Source organism: Nuphar pumila, chromosome 17 (genome assembly GCF_984573655.1).
Source record: "Nuphar pumila chromosome 17, dmNupPumi1.hap1.1, whole genome shotgun sequence".
Lineage (NCBI taxonomy): Eukaryota > Viridiplantae > Streptophyta > Magnoliopsida > Nymphaeales > Nymphaeaceae > Nuphar > Nuphar pumila.
This window is the reverse complement of record NC_143265.1, coordinates 4,256,673-4,271,409: the sequence shown is the minus strand read 5'-3', so window position 1 is coordinate 4,271,409 and position 14,737 is coordinate 4,256,673. Positions and strand designations below refer to the sequence as shown.

General features: G+C 39.5%; 1 protein-coding gene across 1 annotated transcript; it reads right to left on the bottom strand.

The window, feature by feature from the left end:
* Positions 1-503: 503 nt before the first annotated feature.
* Positions 504-11,243, bottom strand: LOC149811400 (uncharacterized). Its single transcript, XM_089992746.1, has 11 exons — positions 10,910-11,243; positions 10,309-10,371; positions 10,037-10,137; positions 6,859-7,722; positions 5,419-5,515; positions 5,273-5,329; positions 4,342-5,184; positions 1,924-4,251; positions 1,744-1,807; positions 1,180-1,331; positions 504-1,087 (listed from the first exon to the last, which is right to left on the bottom strand). The coding sequence occupies exons 1-11, from the start codon at positions 10,983-10,985 to the stop codon at positions 768-770; spliced, it is 4,965 nt and encodes a 1,654-aa protein (XP_089848872.1). The 5' UTR covers positions 10,986-11,243; the 3' UTR covers positions 504-767.
* Between the last annotated feature and the right edge of the window lie 3,494 nt (positions 11,244-14,737).

Here is a 14,737-nt window from a genome sequence, read left to right as displayed (position 1 = left end):
TTACAGATTTCTTGAAAGCAATACACTGGTAGGGGCCTGCCAAACCACAGCTTGACTATTGGAAAAAAAAATCTATAAATTGGCCTCGAACCAGAACTGATATAAATTGAAGTTAGGGTTCTGGTTTAGTGTACCCTTATAGGACATCATGTTGAGCAGTTGAGGTTTACTTTGGTTTGTACAAATAGGTTGGATAGGTACCAAACAAAGACCTCTCTGACAGGCCCAGTTAAGTCGGGTTTGGATGTAAATAAAGTCAGGTCCATAATGGCTTGGTGGAATTCATTTGGTTATCACTTCACTTCCACAAGGACTTCGGGTATGAATCGGGTAAGTTGGTAATCAGCTATTTCACTGATAACTTACCATAAAACGGCGTTCTTTTGAACGGAGAGATATCTGCAACCAGAAAATGCAGAAAGGCCCTTCATAAAAAATCGGGGGCATACGATGTAGATATCACTGGATGAGCATCCCAAAAGATTAGGCTATGATGATCAATTTCAGGCACGGCCTCTTATTTTTCATTGATAAATTTTCTTCAACCAAAAAAATATATACATAATTACAAATTCTACAATAGAGGCCTAATTACTCCATATTCAACGGCTCACGTAGCACCACAAAATTGACAGGCTCTGAATTATTTCCAACACCTACAAAAAAAAAGATATATATGTGATTATGCGGTGCAGTGTGTGCAGGAAGATATTGAAGACCTGTACATGGACGAGAGAAAAATACAAGAGGTACAAAGAAGACATGCTCTACTCAAGGCGATGAATCTCGCCCATCATGATCCGGTTGCTTGACACCTTGAACCCAAGAAGTGCTGGGTCAATCTGTTTCCCTTTCTTCCCTTTCTTCTTGTTGCTTCGAGAGACCTGAGAAGCCGTTTCAGGCGCCTCTGTGGTGTCGATCTCAGGCACTGGCTTCTTAAGCATGTCTATGAAGGATGGCTCAGAAGTATCCGAGTCAATGTATGAAGAGGCTCGCCTGAAACCCGTACTCGCATCTTTCTTGTTCATGGCTGGAGTTTCTGCTGCCACTGCCTTTGGCAGGTTTCTAGCTGCCTCCCTCCTTCCATCTGGAATTAATAAGAGGAACTTACAGTCGAGGAATTTGCTGGAAGAATGAATGCAGGGTGGAAAGAACCAGTTCACTAGCAAGCAACTTTACCGGCCAAAGATGAAAGGTTGGCGGAGGAAATTTTCCCTTTAGATGTAGCTGAGGCAGCTAAGTTGGGCAATGATTCATTTGCTGGCAAAGGCTGTGAGGGTTGAGGTTTGAGCACACACTCGCCAGGACCTCTTAAAAGAGATGTGGGTGCCCTGAACCGAGCAAAGCGATTCTTTAGATGCATAATACTTTTTGTACAAACACTGAATCACAACTAATTTCCCCATATTCAACTCAACTATAAGGTCTAAAACTGCCAAAGCTTGTGGCACCGATCCAACATTGCACAGTATCGTCCACTGAAATCCAGAAATGGTGTAAACTATCAAAGAAGCAACATGTTATGGATCATCATCACCACCATTCTCATCAACATGGAGTGTAGAATGGTTTGTGGATCTAAACTAAATCTGCTAAAGGTGCATAGATCCATGGATAACTGATGCCAAATTCATATGGACTTCGCTGATCAATGAACAAACCATATTTTGGCAATACAATCAGGTCAGTTAAAGACATACTCCTATGTGGGTTCTAAACACCAATAAGGAAAAAAAAGATTACCTTCCATCAGTGAAGCTCTCATCCACACCCAACTTCTGGTGTTGCAAACCAGAATTTCCACCACCTGCAACATTCCCAACAACCCATAATCATTGAATGAGGAAAACGAGAGACCAATGAGCAACTCAGCCTATCAAGAAAATGTGTAGCACGAAAAAGGGAGATTCTCACATAACTCACCAGAACTAGACAGAGAAGCATGACGAGGAGTATGAATTAACAGTTTCCCATGATCCATCATTGCTGATTCTTGATCAAGAGCAGTCTGCTGATTCTCCACAACCAATTTGTTGGCAGGCCTGACCTTAGATCCACGCTTCTTTCCCTTCTTCCCCTCAACTGACTCTAAAACCTCCACTCTGTCATTCAGTGACCTGCCAACCAGGTCTCGATCTGTGTTGGAATTTTGTGTTGTGTCATCGGCAGCAGACAAATTTTTTTCATCTTCTACCAAAGCATCGGAGTAGAACGCCGTTCTTTCACAGAGTTCAACACCATCTGCTTGCCCTTTAAGAGCAGCATTAACCAAATTTTCTTGCATTAGCAGCCCATGATCAGCAGAGCCGCTTTCTGCAAAAGAATTTCCTAGTACCTCCTGGTCTTGAAGAAGCTTAGATGGATGAGCTGAAGACGCCTCATGGAAAAGCCATGTCGGTTCTCGTCTTTCCAGGGAAGATGCAAACTCGCTATCACCAATCTCCAATGAATGGGAAGGATGAAGATGCTGCTTTTGATGCAACAAATCCATCAGAGAAAGATTTGATCTTGGGTCGTCGACAACAAGTTTAGCTTCCTTTCCTTTTTGCCTCTGTGCTGTTTCCAGATGCAACCGCTGGAGGTGTGCTTCCACCCAGCAATCTGCTTGCTGTCCAGGCTGAATCAGGTTACTGAATGACAAGTGCTGCTCGGGCCAACGACCATCCAAAGCGTCCCTCTTGACACCGTGGAATGCACTAGGAATGGACCCAGGGTTTGAAGGGTGAATTTCTTGGTTGAATGAACCCATCCGATCTGCAAGATGTGTCTGAGCATGTCGCTCTTGTAAATCTAGATCGTGGAGGTGAGCAAGAGTGTTAGCCAAATCCATGTTCACCCCTGAAGCAGAATGTGGCACAGATGCCATCCTCTCAAAAGGCAATGTGTTGTGATCATACAGCCCACGCTGCAGATGCTCTTGCATTAGAAGGTTCTGCTCAAGCTGGCTTGGTTGCTCAAAGGGACCAGATCCCACAAACTGTGGTGGCTGCATAGACCTCTGCTGCCGCTGGAAAAGATCCAACGGAGTCAACCTTGTTGAAACGGATTGATGAGGATTAGGCACAGACCTGACGAATTGACCCAATTCATCAACTGCCCAAGCACCTCCAAAATGCCTCTCTTCTTCCATAGCCTGCTGGTGGTGCCTGGATTGCAGGGGAAATTGGTGGGCATGTAGTTGCTCTTGATGCATTGCCAAGAGAAATTGCTCTTGAGGAGAGAGCCTTGGCTCATGCTTTGCTTGTGACAGGAGTTCCAGTAGATTGTTGTGTTGTTCTCGATGAAGACCCTGACCAAATTTCGCTTGAAGAAGCTGCTCCAGTGCAGGGTCATGTTGAAGCATAGACGGCTCCAGACTAGGGTGACCACCTGGTAGAAGGCTACCATGCTGCCGAGACAGCAACTGTTCAAATGTATTGCTGCTTCTTAGTGGATCAATTTGACACTGCTCAAAATTAGGATCATGCATACCCCGCTGAAGCAACTGTTCAAGTAGTTGGGACTGCTGACGATGACGTTGCTGCTGTAATTGCATTTGGTGATGGCGAAGTTGTTGTTGGTGCTGTTGTTGGAGCTTCAACAGATGCTGCTGTTGAAGCTGAAGTTCAAATATATGCTCCACATCGGATAAAGAGTGAGCAATAGGTCTTTGAGAATGATTAAATCCATGACCAACAGCTGAACCTGGCAACTCTATATTCGCCCCTCCAAAAGGCATATTTGGATGAGACAAGCTGTTCTGTTGCTCGAACTGTTGCTTCTGCAACTGTTGTGAGAACAAGTGGTCCATTAGATCCAATTGATGGGCCTCTTGTTCAAGGTGCGATAAGCGGCAAGCATCCATTGTTTCATGAACAACACTAGGGCCTGCACTTGCACCTCTTTTGCCAACATCAGACCATGTTTCTCCAACATCAGAATCAGTAACACCCCCAAGAGGATTCTGCCTATGTAAAAAAAGACTTGCATCGTTTCCCATCTCATGATTGCCAAGGTACCCAGGATTGCCAGCACCAGATGACATGTTTGATGACCGGAAATGCTGAAGGTTGGCCCCTTCAAAATCACGCCACAAGGAACCAAGTGGATGCAATGCATCACCTTTAGCAGAAACCACTGGATTCAGACCACTGCTAACTGATGCATTTGCAGGAAAATGCTTCATTGAAAGATCTAAAGGATCAGGTAGGCTTTCAGTTGGTTTTCCCAGATTACTGATACCACTTAGTTGCCCCTTCAAGAATAACGCTTCTGCACCCAAAGCAGTACAAATGGAGTTAGGGGGTAAAGCACACAAGAAAAATCCAGTTTTTCCTAAAAAGTACAGGCAGAAACACAAACCATCAATATTTTGTGCAAGATCCTTGCCACCTTGATTGTCAGCATTGAGAATGTTCTGTGGAGCTTCTGAATTAACATCATAAAATCTACCATAAAGAGCTTCCATTGACTCTTCATGTTTGGACATTTGATGGCCCTCCATTTCAGAGAAAGACCATGTCTGGCTGTTTACAGGAACAGATAAAGAGAATTCAGGACCATTGCTACCTTCATTTTTCTCTACAACAGCGTCTGTTAAATCTTCCTTATTTCCAGTGCCAACTCCAGACATCCTCTTAAATTTCAAATGAGGCATGACATCACCAAGCTCCTGGAAAGGTGTCCCTTCTGGGACATCTGAAAGACATACAGGCAAGTCGCTGCCAAAGAAACCCTGTTCAAACCAAGAAATAATGTCAACACCAAGGAAAGGACCCTGTATATCCCCCTGTGGGTCCCTGTAAAATAGGCTCAGTTCTTCAGGATTGTAGCTCTTATCAGAAGATGTCAGGTCACTGTTATCCACTATCTTCGGCACATGAACAGAAGTCTCCACGAGACTTGGTAGATCAAAAAGGCAATCTGCATCGGTGGGCAGCTTGGACTGCATATCAGATAATAGTGGAGGATCGGCAACACTATATTTTGAAGGTTTGAGAGAAACAGCATTGGAAACCTGTGCATCACTGCTCATCGAACTTTTATTGCCAATCATGAAACCCAAATCACTGTAGTTAGGATCACCTTTTTCTGTATTGGTGTCACTATCAGAATTAGAAGCTTTCAAACTAAAGTCACCAGAGCTGGTCCCCTCCATAGAGGAGGAAACCTTCTTCTGACTCCAGCCAAAAAAGTCATGTTGTTCTGAAACCACAAAGACCATGTCAGATGCAAAGACAGAAGGCATCTGATAATATCAGACTGATTCAGAGAGGAAAACACAATTATTTACCAATAAATGTGCTTGCTTGTACGGCATTTTTATCAGCTGCATTAGGATCTCGAACACCTATGGAAAGATATAATTGTCTGTAAATGCCCTCAAAAATAAAAAAAGGAAATCCCTTCATAAAGCATCAAGTAGATAATTATGTCTACCTGCCCCAGATTCATAATTCCCCACCCTATCTCTAGTTGCATCATATGACATGCCACTGCTTGTGGTTTTTCCCTTCCATATACCTTCCAAGATGGCCTGAAACGCAGATTAACAATGTAAATCAAGACAGCAGAAAAGGGGGAAATAAAGGTTAATTGGTTACTGGAAAACAAAAGCATCATTATTTGGTTAAATTTTGATGTAGGACAGGCATTTGCAACTTAAAACACTTGAAAAGGCGTAATGTAAGGAATAAAAAGAAAATACAAGATAATGCTGACAGTAATGCACAGATACAAAAAAAAAGTCCAATTGATCGTAATTGATTCTACAACTGCACTAAACTATCAGTGACAATGCACTAGAAACATAGACAAGGAATCATATGTTTCAAGCTTCCCATACACTTCAACCCTATCTCATATAGGCATAGATATGCAAATATAACTGACATACACATATTAGGAATAACCAATTCATGGGGTGGTTGGAGTATTACAGAAAGAACTATAACCAATCCAGGTATTTGGAGTTATGATGAGCATTACTTTACTTCAGAACACAACCTGCAACCACGAACCAGCATGCTTGACATGGCCATCCATATGCAAAGTGTCACCACACACACACACACACACTTACATGCATGCATTCATGCATATTTTTTATCCGTTTTAAATTTTTGAGCCAAGTGCAAACATAATTTGCTGTTGTAAGAATTTCAAAAAATGACATTGAGATTGAGTCCTTTTTTTCGTTAGTCACTTTTTTCCCATCTTTTTTAATAGGATGCTTGTAAGTACTCTTCAGAAGATAATGTACACTTCAACACTGTAAGACACATAGAGAGAGGAAATCATCCAATTCTTCCTACGCTAGTTTTAAACAAAAAAAGAAACAAATAGTTAACAAGTTGGGTTAAAGGAGTTTCTTTAATAAAAAGAAACTTTGGTAGTTTAAGTTTGACTTAAACCCAGTATGAAATTCCTACATTCATAACTAAGCAAAATAGTAAAAAATATTTGAATTCTATATTCATTAGCATTTTGAACAGCCTGATAACCTTCCCATGATGTTCTTAAGTATATTGGTATTTAATCCACCCACCCACCAACCCACCCCCGAGTTCTGGGGTCTCATTACATAGAGACTGACAACCTCCATATCATTCTATATAATTTCGAATATATTCCCAAAGGCAACATAATCCCATATCTCTCATGCCAGCATGTCACTAACAATGAAATTGCCATAGAAATTTGTTCCACAACAACTTGTCCAAAGTTAGATGATAAAACATCAATGGAACTAGAAAGAGATATCAACCAAGTAACACCATGTGGAATAAAGTTAGAAGGCTAGCCTATTCTTCTATCCCAATATACAAAAACATAGATTTATAAAAAAAAGAAGACATAGAGAGTATAGGATTAGCTTACCTCCTCATCTGCATCAGGAGATACAAATGCTAAAGGTTCTATAGGGTCAGCCTGTGTGATTTGAGGAACTTCTTCACGGAGTCCATTTGGCACAATATCAGCACAAGAAAAGATATCATGTTTCCTGTAGATGTCAAGAAGTTTTCCTCGTGGGTAGCAAAAACCATTGGCAGACAGACCAGACTTCCCATGCTGAGATCCATTTGCCTCTACTTGTGAGGCACCAATAGGGATTGATAAAGATAGACCATTAAGCTGTTGACTTCCACTGAACCTTGACCTCCCACGCCCTGGAGCAAATCCAACATTGGTACCATCAGACTGTGTTTTCTCCAAACCAAACCCTGGAGCAGATCGGTGCACCATCGAACCTGTGGAATGAACTTCCAACCGGTGACGTGGCCTCCACTTGTCACGAGAGTCTGTTTCACGCTCACGGTTAGTGCCAGAGAAAGACTGTTTCTCGTTATAAGACTCTTCCTTCTCAGCCTCCATTCTTTTTTCATTCCGAGAGTCCTTCTCCCTCTCTTCAGGACCCCACCTAGAGGACCACTTGCTGTCACGCCGTGTTTCATGTCCAGAATTACGGCCATTAACATCATGCCATTTATCTGATGAAGGAAAGGATCTTCCCTCACCGACTTCTCTTATTGAAGAACTATCTATACGGCAATCACTTTTGCGGAATTCACTTTCTCTATCTCCTTTTCGGCGATCTCTCCGAGCAAGTGCACTGGTTTCCCTCTCTTCCTCGCGCCAGCGACGACCGCTTTCAATCTCAGATGCATTCCTTCTCCAGTCTTTCTTATCTTGGGAGCTATCTGAACGCCACACCTCTTTCTGAGGTTCCAGAGCACGGATATCCTGCACAACAGAAAGGATCTGGAAAACTTCAACATATATTCACCAAATCATCAAAAAAAAGTTAGCCAGTGACCAGGGAAAAGCTTTTGACATCCTTGGTTACCAAAAGCACCAGAATATGGCAAAACCAACAATGCACTTGAAAAGTTATCTAGACCAAGCCAAAGAAAGAAAAAATTTTGCGACCCTCCATCTAGAAGGAACTGATCCATAAAATAGTGAGAGAAGGCTATAGAATGCATCATGATTTCCACAAAACAAGAGTAAAACTCATCAGTCATATGCAGCAACAGAATGATGGAATTTGAATAGGACACACATAGATCAACTGGAATTGGAAATTGTCCCAGAAATGTCCAGTTATTGAAAGATCTTATGAATAAATCAGGATTGAACATAAAAGATAAATAGTCATTAACTTGTATATCTGGCAAGCCAAAATCTTGTACATGCAAGATTTTATATCATTGACTAATTACGTATATTGCATCATGTTTCCACAAAGTATAATGGGTAATACATCAGTTTCATGTTTCATCAATATAAAAGAACAAAAGAAACAACACCAACATAATTAATCACGAGACTCATTAAATGGGTAACTGGCACCTTCTCTCATCCATCTTGTGTCCAACAACTAAGCCCGGCTGCTTTGTTGACCTAGGTCCAAAGGCACAAAGCATTTCTTCATCTCAGCACTATCCCCCACTATAATCTTACCTTTCTTTTTCATTATCTACATCTTACTAATTAATCTTCTCTTTTAAGTTTTATACATCAGTTTTTCCACCACTCTTTTTAACGTACATCAAGAAATGCAGCCACACCAAGTTCAATCTTCAAATAAGATAAAACAAAGGACAATGTGTCCTTATCATTGGAACATGATGCTTAATAGGTCAAGTCAGTGGCACCTAAATTTCACTAGTTAGCAGGCCAGGTCTTGGCCAATTTGTATTGGCCTACATCTTTGAGTAGAGTGGTATTATTCCAATTTAATAGCCAATAAGAAATAACACTGGCTAAACTGCCCATTTTTATAATATCACACCCATTTTTATAACATTTTAATCACATATTATACTAAAAAAACTTGTTAATCACATATTAGTGCCAAAGGCTGCTTAAGATGGTGAACCACAAGAGATGCAATCATGTATACAGCATTTGGCCATAGCTGTAATGGTAAAAGATGAGAATGAGGATGATAAAACCAGCAACCGTGGACTCCTCTCCGCATCTAATAACATTCAGCAAGCAATCTTGAGAACAATAACATTTGGATGATAAACAAACAAGCAAAAGGCAATAACTATACTAAAACCTAACATACATAGAGAGCAAAAACAAAAAACTCTCGCAGTTAAACTTGAGTAGAACACTCCTGCTAAAATCTTATAGGTGTTCGCAGCCAAGTTTATAAGATTTGATCTGGATCCTGTTTTCCAAATCTCAAAGGATCTAAAATCATGTCTATATCTCAGACACCAACGCTTATACCCATTGAACATAAGCAATATGATTATCACTGTGCCGGGTGTGCCCATAGTACAAATGCTATCTGCTTAGTGTTGGGAAAGGGTCAAATCTGAGATGGTTACTCTCGATCCATTTTGTTTGGAGTGGAGATTAAAATCTCAACTCCATATCCAAAGGCGCCACTTTGGATCCTGAAATAGATTTGACTAGATCTAGTTATCCATATCCTGATAAACATGAATTCTGAAGCAATTAACACAAACGCACTTGGATCTTGAGAAACCAGAAATGGTTATTCATCTAACCTGTGCCCTAATCCGACTATTTTTTAACAGTTCAAATTGGATCTTGGGAAGATTAAGTTAGGAAAATGTAATAAATACACATCCCTGAATCCATCTTGATCTACCTCAAATCCAAACTATTTACATCACTATTCCTGCAGCTGACTTTTGTTATTACCTAGTCTTGTGAGATTCTAGCCATCTTGCAATATTTAGAATATGCAATATGAAATACAAATTAGCAAGGCTGTGTCAAGACAATGAAAATTGAATTGTATGATGTGAAAAGAAGATGCAGCAACAAATGCATTTCATAAAATCAACATCGACCAAAGGGAGACCACAGGATGAGGCCGTTTTTGTTAAAATCAATATCTACATTTTATTGACAGGAGAAGGCCACACAAAATAAAATCAGTCCCAGAAAGCTGTAGGCAATCAATACTTAGCAACTGTTTGATGCACATTATTTAGTTGAAGGGAGGATCATGGTTTGGAAATATCAACATCATCAAGAATAAAGCAAGCTGCATCGACAGTGATTTACATACCCCTGATGGTGCTGAAAGAAAAGCCTTGCTCTCACTGGGTCTCGAGTAGAGCCACTGTGGTGACAACGGTATAGTCTCGGATACCGGTTGATCCGAATCAACTGCACACAAATTAATTCACTTACCAAAAACATAAATACTTAAAAACTGCAGAAGACACAAAAGCGCAACCATGGGAATCCAACGAGATAATAGTACGCACAGAAAATCAAAGCATTCCAAATAATCATGTGCAGCTTAAAACTGAAAAAACAGCGCGACTAGTTGATTACCTTTTGACTCATCGAAAAATCCCATCACGCTTCTGTCTTCCCGATGCCCTCCACAGGCTTCATCTGATAAGCAAAGGAAACATCATCATCACAAGAACCATCTGAACAAAATCATAGTGATAAATATGGCCAAAATATTCCCTTATCTTGAATTTCCAAGCAAAACGACAGACATAACAATCAAGAAAGAGCATTTATAGAGAAAATAAAGCATACAAAGTTTTTTTTTAAGTCAGATAATGATACTTAGACAACAGCCGGATATCATGATTATGACTTTTAATATGTTAGTCACATCCTCTAAGATACTTTAAGTGGAAGCAAACAAAATATAAAAAAAAAAAATCAAAAAAGGAAAACAAAACGCCTATCTAAACAGAAAAATCATTCCAGAACCAAAACAAAAACCTAAAATCAGATTCAATGACGAATTTCCCGCGCATTTCGAGATCAATCACATTCAAAACCACAAGAAGTGATCTGCATCGAACAATTCCTCAACAGCCACAACGAGCTTATCGAGCTTTCCTTAAGCCAAACATCCTAAACAAAATCAAAACAAAAAATTCGCACAGCTGCGATCCCGGGAAGCCTAGATTACCTTTCACGTTCCACGCATCATCAGGGGTTTTCACCGATAAAAGATCGCCCGGCAGATCGACCTTCCCGTCGGCCATCGTTCAACCTTAGTCAGGCGGAAGAAGATCGAGATAAACGAACCGATCGGGAGCGGAAGTTCTCGGAACTCCGGCAAACGGGGGAAGAATCAGGCGAAGAATCGGCTGGAATTAGGGCGAGGAGGGGTGGGAATCGCAATGGGAATGGAAGGGAGAACCGGCGGGGAGACGTAGCAGAGAGGCACGTAAGGTGGAGGAGGAAAGAAGGAAGAGGAGTCGAGAGAGAGAGAAAGGGTTTTCTGAGGGAGAGGGAGAGTGTTTGGGTTGGGATTGGAGTGAGCTGGAAATGCGGGAGGAAGGAGGTTTCTTGAGATATCGAATCGACGAGATGGGTGGGGTTCAAAACAAAAATTGCAGAGCAGCCCCTTTTTTTAACTTTTATTATGTTACCGGAAAAATAATTTACAAAACGCTGCCGGTTAATAAAAAACGGGTCGGTGTAGTGGGTGGTGCCGTGGCTGCTAAACGATCCGTCGAGGTTCGATTCTCATGGGTGTCATTTCTCTGCACAAGCCAATGAGGGAAATTAATCTTAGAGTTTTATGCAGCTGGCACGATGACCGTAAGTATGGCAGGCTGAGCCGGTGTGGCCAGGTGTGTTCATGCAGCTAGGTCTATAGGTCTATGATCTTGAGAGTGGGTTCTTTTTGTATAAATACTAAAAAAAATAAAAAACTTATCAAAATAAATCTTTTCAATTATTACGTTGTACCGCTTTTATTTTTTGTCAATTCATTTTAAAATTAGTGCATATGGTACAAAAAGATTTTCTTGATAAAAAGGAAAATATTGGCTACCTTCTAGTGGAAATAGCCCATTCCATCGCATTTTCTTCATTTCCTTTTTTATGGATCTAACCATGTTTGTTTGGTTAAAAACAAGTTGTAGATATTGTATAGCAGATTTTTTAAAGGCTTCAAAATTTAGTAGTCTACAATGTTCACAAATTTTACAATTGAGAAAACCATGTTTTTATGTTGAAATTACATGATAAAAAATGCATTTTCTCGTTAAATAACCCATGCTAATACATTTAAGGGGTCAAATCAATGAAATAAAGAGTGTAGTCAATGTGTTTTTGCTGTTGGATAAGTCTATATACTTTTTGTTTATGTCACTAACACCATCACCCATATTTGAAAAATATTGCAATGAACAAAACACCGATATAAACCAAAAAATCAAATTTAAGAAAATTGTGTTGAACAACCATTTCTTTATTACGTTTAACTGCATTTTTTTGTGTTTTTGTCGTTAAGACAAAAGTGAAGTTTGTCAGATAAAGATGACATGAAATATTGTAAAATAACTGAAGTATTAGATGCAGATAGACAAGAAGCTGACCCATACGTAGTTGAGATAAGGCATGCTAATCATTAGGGATGGCAGCGGACTGGAAAAAAATGGGGGCCCCTTGTGGGATGGAGGCAGGGATGAACTTATTGCATCCCCAATTCTTGACCTTTGTTAAGAAAATTATTATTATACTCTTATACATATTATAAAATCTTATATATATATATATATATATATATATATATATATATTTTAACCCTATGATAAAACCCTTCCTCGAATTTTTCATATCTCCTCTAACGAGCTTTGTTAACTTGCATTTTTCCTCTTCTTTATCTCCTTCCTCTAATGGCGACCGGGTAAACGGCCACCGGCCACCTCGCCCCCATTTAGATCGAGGATGGAGGACGTGAAACTAAGAATGAACAAAGGCAAAATTTTGAAATAGGGTAGGAGTCTAGACCTTGTCCTCCACCTCTGCTGCGATTCACTACCATCCCTAATAATGATGATGACTTTAAGCAACTTTTTTTCCGATTTATCTATGTCCTAAATATCACCAATATTTTGAAAATATTACAACAAACAAACATTTATATGGTCACCAACAGGCATTCAGCTTGTCTGGTAGGAGCATTCACTTTATGTTAGAACATTGCAAGTTCGAATCCCAATGGTATCATTGTATAACTGGTAGGGGTAGGGTTCTGGCCAACCCCAACTTTCCTTTAAAAAAAAAGAAGAAAACATTGACATCGTCCTCGTAGTATCACAAAATTTTCAAAATAACATTTATGTAAAAACTTTGTGATGATATTTGGATATTTACTAAAAACTACTTTTTATTATTTGTGTTTTTATATTGGATGATATTTCTCAATAATTTCAAAAATTAAAAAGGTTTAATTATTACAATATTTTTCCTCACTTAGAAAACCCCCAAAATCGAGATGTGGCATTGGCTCTCGTGTGTTAAAATAAAGACATTTTAGGTATTTAATGACAAAACGATGATCAATCGATTAATTTTAGAACCATGAACAATGTAGGTGGTTAAATGCAATAAACAAATAGTTGAGATTGTTCTTGGCTCTGAGTCGGATCACCGGAGTGAAGGTCGCTGGTGAAAACGGATCTGAAAAGGGTTGAAACGAAATCCTAATCCCAAATGATATAATAGATATGAAACCATGCCACATAATCAAATCCAGATCCAAAATATATATGGTAATACTGGATACCTAAAGAAAAGAAAGCAACAAACACTTTTTTTAAAAAGAGTACAAAATCATCGATCCTAATACATATTTTAAACTTATTTGGAAGCCCGAATTTTGAGAATAGTGTGTTGGATTTGGATCAGATAAACAAATCAAACCTGATTCAACTGCATTCCCACATTGTTGGCATTCAAACTCAAGCAAGATCCAAATGGATCGATCAGGCTCAGGTCAAATTCGAACTCACCATTGCTGGGTCCACTGTCTGGATCTTGTTAGATAAAGGTGGCCCTATTTTGGGTAAAATCCAGAACCAACTCAATCAGGCAAAAAGGTGACCTAGTGCAGCCAGCAGGTGAGGTAAGTAACTTAACCGGGCTGGGTTCGTGTCGGTTCAAACACATGATACCCAAACAATGATAAATTGCATATATTTATTTATTTTAGTAGCTTTATTAGTCTACGTTACATGAACACTCCATCTTGTCTCTAGTGACACGAACCGGACACTTCATGACACAGTAACACAGCATGGACACATACAGATTTATTTTAATAGTTTATACTGTTTTCTATTATATATCACTTAAATGTATTTTTATATATTAAAAATATCAAAAATAGTTTTTATTGACTAAAAATAAAATATTTTGTGTGGTGTCCTATCTTTAAAGCATTTATGAACAAGTCTTATATTGGGGTAACTGTATCTTTGTTTTTTTATAGTCATTTTATTTTTTTGATAGTCAATTCTTTTTTTTTAATTCAGAGAATCGCCAAGCTTTGACTTACGTAGGGGGTGAGCGCCATGGGATTTGAACCTAGACTGCCGATCAAACGGTCTAGGCCCCATCCCACTACGCCAAGGGTCTGATAACTTTATCTTTGTGACATTGACACATGCGCAGAGAGTTTAATATGGTCTATTCAATATTTTTTTAACTAAAAATGATATATTTATTTGATATATACACTTTTGGTATTCAAATATTTTCTCATGGTTACCTTTTTGACGTTCAAGAAAAAATGGAAAAAAGTGCTTTATCCTTTTTTTAAATATTAATCTCATATCCAAAATATAATTTGAATAGCCGATCAAAGAATCGAGTCCAACTAGCATTGAGATTCTGCAAAAGTTCCCCATGAGATCATCAAAGCTGCTCGGGTGGTCCAAGCGGGCTAACCTTGATATACCTAGTAAAAGTCCAATGGGTCGGATCAGACCCAGATCCGAAC